The sequence below is a fragment of the Limulus polyphemus genome, unplaced genomic scaffold (assembly GCF_000517525.1).
Source record: "Limulus polyphemus unplaced genomic scaffold, Limulus_polyphemus-2.1.2 Scaffold835, whole genome shotgun sequence".
Taxonomy (NCBI): domain Eukaryota; kingdom Metazoa; phylum Arthropoda; class Merostomata; order Xiphosura; family Limulidae; genus Limulus; species Limulus polyphemus.
This window is the reverse complement of record NW_013666445.1, coordinates 312,169-318,348: the sequence shown is the minus strand read 5'-3', so window position 1 is coordinate 318,348 and position 6,180 is coordinate 312,169. Positions and strand designations below refer to the sequence as shown.

At 35.7% G+C, this 6,180-nt stretch overlaps 1 protein-coding gene across 1 annotated transcript in view; it reads left to right on the top strand.

The window, feature by feature from the left end:
• The window catches only part of LOC106460780 (titin-like), a 90,400-nt gene that overhangs the window by 53,607 nt on the left and 30,613 nt on the right, over positions 1–6,180 (top strand). Inside the window, exons 44-48 of the mRNA XM_022387563.1 lie at positions 490–738; positions 2,204–2,347; positions 4,084–4,181; positions 4,967–5,141; positions 5,416–5,559. Of these exons, the coding sequence (XP_022243271.1) occupies positions 490–738; positions 2,204–2,347; positions 4,084–4,181; positions 4,967–5,141; positions 5,416–5,559 (810 nt within the window). The remainder of the gene's footprint in view (positions 1–489; positions 739–2,203; positions 2,348–4,083; positions 4,182–4,966; positions 5,142–5,415; positions 5,560–6,180) is intronic.

The following is a 6,180-nucleotide window of genomic DNA, read 5'->3' as shown; positions in this document are numbered from 1 at the left end:
AAACAAGAGATATTTAAATATAGGTATTCGGTAAATAGGACTTTAATACGGGTATCAAGTAAGGAAAACTTTGATATATGTATTAAGTAAAGAGGATTTGAATACAGGTAGTAAATAAGGATATTTAAATATAGGTATTCGGTAAATAGGACTTTAATACGGGTATCAAGTAAGGAAAACTTTAATATATGTATTAAGTAAATAAGATTTGAATACAGGTAGCAAACAAGAGATATTTAAATATAGGTATTCGGTAAATAGGACTTTAATACGGGTATCAAGTAAGGAAAACTTTGATATACGTATTAAGTAAAAAGGATTTGAATATAAGTGTCAAGCAAATGGGATTTTTATGTGCTTGTGAAGCACAATTCTTTTTGTACAGGTATAAAGCAAGGGGGATATTTATATAAGTATAAAGTAAGGGGAATTCTATATGGTTGTCAAGTAAGGAGGATTTTGATTAGCAAGGAGGATTTTTCCAACTAGGTCGTCATGGAATTATCTTGACAACTCAAAATCCTGAAAGTCTCCAGAAGATTCAAGAACTAGAAGCCTATCAAGCCCCAGAAGCTGATTTGTCAGATACAGTGTATGAATCCCCTGTCTTCATCACCCACCTGAACAACCTAGAACTGAGAGAGGACGACTCGGCCTACTTCGAGTGTCGTGTAGAACCTTCCAAAGACCCGACCCTTAATATTGAGTTCTTTGTTAATGGCAAACCACTTTCTGCTGGTAAGAGGATTTAAGTTACATATGTTACTTGAGCAATTAAACTCGAGAATGTTTCTATTATTATGTCGTATGTTACAGTTAGTTTTTATCTATTTATGACGTGTGATGGAGAAAATGATCTGTGTCTTGAAATGTATATAAGCACTTATATAAACAAATCAATATATATGATGCTATGCAATACATTAATTGTTTATAGGCGATTAAAATCAGCACTGTGAAACAATAATGAACTTAATATAAACCAGAAACAATATAATAAAATTGAAACTCAAAATTATGCCTCCGTTATCATTCCTCGTTGTCGTCCTTAAGTCACAAAGGATAATGCCTGTAGTCATAGCACCCAAATGTGTCGGGGATATTCCATCTATCAGGCAAAATCCAAACGCCTTAATATTTAGAAATAACTTTAACGTAGAATCAATCCAACCAGATAAAAATTCTACAAAGTAAAACTCTCAACCTCTACCCTCCAGACAGCGATAGGCAGTTGGAGTTGAGGCGTTATGGGCTCAATGACTTAACTCTTAACTGATTCTCCTTAGTTGCTGGCAAGTTTTACATCGACTTGTATATAAGTTTTCTAACGCCACTTTGGAAACACAAGCCTTCTCAACTCTCAATAAAAACGTTATTAAACAATATTATCAACACGTCGAAGAAGCAACTACAACAGTGGTTTAAACATGTGTTTATGTTTTCATGTGTTGTAGACCATGTTGATGGTATTGTACCGCATTGTTTTTGCGACTTGGAACCATAGGTACGTTTAGGGTCCGATTGATCGTCAGTAATCCTAATACTACTAAATTACCCATCTAACCAGTGTTGGTGCGCGCGCGCGTTCTCCCCCCCCCCAAAAAAAAGGGCGGGGAGGGTGGGGACATTTCCTCAGGGCTCATTAGACTCATCGGCGACCCTGACGCCAGATGTATGTCTTCTCCACCAGGGTCCTGCAAGAAAATAGTAATTATGAGTTCAGGTTTCTGGAAGGATCTAACATAGTAATATAAGCTATAACAAACGATAGATCAAGTCTTTAACACTTCTATTGTAATAGCATTATATATATTTCCTATATTAACAATGAATTTTTGTGTAATATATTGATTACAGTTTATTTACTAAAGCTTAAAACCCCTTCATTTCCCGCATCAAGTGAATAATTGAGATTGGTCGTGGTATTCAGTTGATCAGAACTTAGCCATCATTACACACATAAACAAACTTACTCGTGGGAAAAATAGCAGAAAATTATTCGGTTTAAACAATAATATTGTTGCGAATAATTGAGATTGGTCGTGGTATTCAGTTGATCAGAACTTAGCCATCATTACACACATAAACAAACTTACTCGTGGGAAAAATAGCAGAAAATTATTCGGTTTAAACAATAATATTGTTATTATAATTTTGTACACGTTTTGTAAAAATAACTTCTCTCTCTCTCTCTCTTTTTCAGCTACCCGCTTCACAGCTAATAATGATTTCGGTTTCGTCACCCTGAATGTCAGCCATGTCTACCCAGAAGATTCGGGTATCTATACCTGTCGCGCAACCAACAGCAAAGGACAGGCCGTAACGACAGGCTCCCTAAAAGTGCACGGTAAGTTTAGAATATAACATGTATATATTAAGCTGTGCCTGGTGTGGCTTATTGAAGGCTATCGGAAGGGACAAGGTTCGAGCAGCGATATGCCGTTTAACACACACAATGTTTTCAGCCGTAAGAGCATTAAAAGTGTAGCCACCAATTTCTCTATAGGTGACAGATACTGGTAATCACTAACGTTTTCAGCTGTAAGAGCATTAAAAGTGTAGCCACCAATTTCTCTATAGGTGACAGATACTGGTAATCACTAACGTTTTCAGCTGTAAGAGCATTATAACTGTAGCCACCAATTTCTCTATAGGTGACAGATACTGGTAATCACTAACGTTGTCAGCTGTAAGAGCATTAAAACTTTAGCCACCAATTTTTATATAGGTGACAGATACTGGTAATCACTAACGTTGTCAGCTGTAAGAGCATTAAAACTGTAGCCACCAATTTCTCTATAGGTGACAGATACTGGTAATCACTAACGTTTTCAGCTGTAAGAACATTACAACTGTAGCCGCCAATTTCTCTACTAATTACTGCTAATTACAAACATTTTCGAAAGTAAATTGCATAAGAAAGAAAACGAAGAAAAATGTCTGCCTCCTACTGCACCAGAATCTTCGAGACGTATATTACATAATTTGCCCAAGTTTCGTATCGTTCACGTGTTATCAGAGTTATCACAAATATATATATATAAATGTAGCATGGATAGAAAAAAATTCCCCTATAAATAGGACAGAGCTTTTTTAAAATGTACATATAAATTACTGGACCTTAAGGTGTGGATAAACAAAGTTTTTCGTTACTTACATTCTTTAAAAAAGTCGGAAAAATCGATGGATCACTAATCGATAATTCATCCTCTACTGAATGACAGGAGATAGTGAGATATAATACTGGTACGTAATAAGTAGTTTATAGGTACATCTAATTGGCCATCAGTTTCTCCAATTAGGCTTGATAAAACGTCAAGGCATAATTTATTAGGGTTTGGGGGGTACATATCTAGTCATTTACAGCTAACGATAAAAATACTAACCTCTTGATGGTCATTGTCCTCCACTCTGATGGTTCAAATCACAATTTATGACAGGTAAAAGCATACATAAAAATTTAAAAACATGAAGTTTATTAATCTAACTGTGCCAATGATGTGCATTTTTGTTTCTGTACCTGTTATAATTTTTAACCCTCAAATTGCGGACTTTATTGTATATCGTTCAACACCAATAGGGTTCAACTATAGCATCATATTGAGTAATGTTTGGTATTTTTCTGTTATAACATTCAGAGTAAAGAACTGACAAAAGAGTGTAACCACTCAATTTCTTTTCACATTACATAAGGAACTCCAGTAGTTATCAGTGGGATTAAATGCAGAATTGAGGAGTCTTTCAACGGGTCAGGGTAAATTTACGGAATTGCAACGCTAAAATTCGGGGTTCAGTTGCCCTTGGCAGATATAGAGTAGATAGCCCATTATTTAGCTTTGCGCTAAAATCCAAATATTAATGGATGACTTTGATTTTGTGTTATTTTTTGTCATTAGAGACCCTGTAACAAACAAAGTTATGGATTCGGAAGTAATATGGTGTATAAATAGTTTAGGGAAAGGAGTTTCAAACACATGTGAGTGCCATATGAATTCCGGGTTAAAGCAAGTTAAACTTTTGTTATTCTTTTCTTGTTATCAATTCTTCAATTATATCTTTAATTTTATCGCACTCTGTGTTCAGGTAAAGGAGCCGTTATTTCGACTACTCTTCATCCAATGGGACAAGAGGGCTTGTCACGTGTGCAGGAAGTCGAAGAAGCTTACCTTTCCAGATATCAGGTATCTTTTGGTTAGAGAGCTCAACTTTAAATAGCAGTGGTTTGACCTTTGGACCTATCCTATCGTACTTAAACTTGTTTCACAGCAAGGACTTGTGGAATATATTTTACTTTTGAAAATGCTATAAGATAATGATTTGGAAATTGAAAAACAAAAACGACGTTTTTTGCCACAATGAAAGATATAATCTTTATTAAAAGATTCTCAGTCGACTAGTATCGGTAACATAGTTACTATTATTAGGACAGTTGAATAGCCCTGGTGGTGGTATCTGCTTAATGTGGTAGCAGGAAGTGCCTGTAAAAATAAATAAGATTAAGATAATGATAACTTAAATAAAAACATGGAGCATGGATTATTATACTTTGTTATGCCAGGGTTAACTACTTAGAAAATTAAAGAAATATTATTTTTGAATTTAACTTATCCTTAGTCTGTAAGTGTAACAAAGGTTTGATTTCCATTAATTAAAATGGTTAATATTTAAAATGTCAAAGCAGTATTAAGTGGCTCTCAATGCGTTTTCAATCTTTTAATTTTCCAATGCCTTCTCTCGTTAAATATATATTGTATTTAATGGTAGATACTACGCCCTATATTTTATCCAATGTACAGTTGTTTTACAATTATTAAACATTGCTCATTCTTGATTAATAGAAAAACAAACTAATTATTATATTGGAAAATTGAAGGTAAACATTTTGTCCATATTATTTTATCTACCGTTATAAAGCTGAAAGTCTAGAACAATAAACTGCTCTAATTCCTCACTACTAACGTCTCAGACAACCTTGGAGGAAGATGAGCTGATGTTTCCGAAGCCCGTGTTCGTAGAACCGCTTCAACAAAACTTCAGTGTTAACGAGGGTGACGGACTTCGGCTAAACTGTCGATATGAACCATCCACTGATCCAAAGCTTACGATCGACTGGTTTTTCAATGGAAAGGTTTTAGAATTAGGTAATAGTTTTATTTCGGATTTTTCGACACATTTATTACAGAAGTGCCATTGACTTCAATCGAAGCTTTTTAAGCTTCATTAAGTAACTGAGTTTCTCCAAAATTGGACTCTATTATTTGTGTTTGTTAAGAAAGAGATGTCTTAAATGTCCAACCCAGAAGCATAAGTTCTATTCTTTGTGATATATAATTGAATGAAAAGCTTTCCCAAAGTTGTTTGACCTAATTAGCATATATAATGTTTTAATACAATAATCCACGTCTTCCACTCCAGGATCCCGTTTCACCCATGCAACAGATTTTGGCCAAGTCACATTGGTAATTTCGGATTTATGGCCTCGAGATAATGGAGTTTACACCTGCCGAGCTCATAATGCTGCAGGCGAAGCCTTCACTTCAACCACTATCCAGTGTATTGGTAAGTATCAGAAACTTGATCTGGTCTTACAAATAAGTTTAAAAAGGTCAAACAAGTTTAGTTTTTCTCAAGTTGTATTATCTTTCACTCTGGATCTAGAATTAGGTTAAACAATAATTTCAATTGTCATTAAATATCTTACTCGTAAAACAAAAGGTAATGTTTATAAAGTGCCTGGTATGGTCTAATGGCTAACTTGTCGTGTTACGGATCGAAAAGACGAGATGTCGCGGAACACGTTCCGCCCTTTTAGCAACATTGGGTGCATTATCAAAGTGTCGGTCAATTTCATTAGTCAGTTCAAGGAGCCAGACAAAGCCCTTTTAGCGGTGGCTACTGCTGGCTGGCTGTATTTTCTCTGTCCACAGTTTAAAATTAGGAACGGCTAAGCCTGAACGCCAAAGGTATCTGAACTAGCCGTTTAGCCTACTTGCGCACGAGATTGAAAATTCCAAAAAGAATGAAGATTAATTAAACATAGGCCCGGCATGGATTGGTGGTTAGGGCGCTCGACTCGCAATCAGAGGGTCGCGGGTTCGAATCCCCGTCACACCAACATGCTCGCCCTTTCAGCCGTGGGGGCGGTTATAATGTGACGGTCAATCCCACTATTCGTTGGTA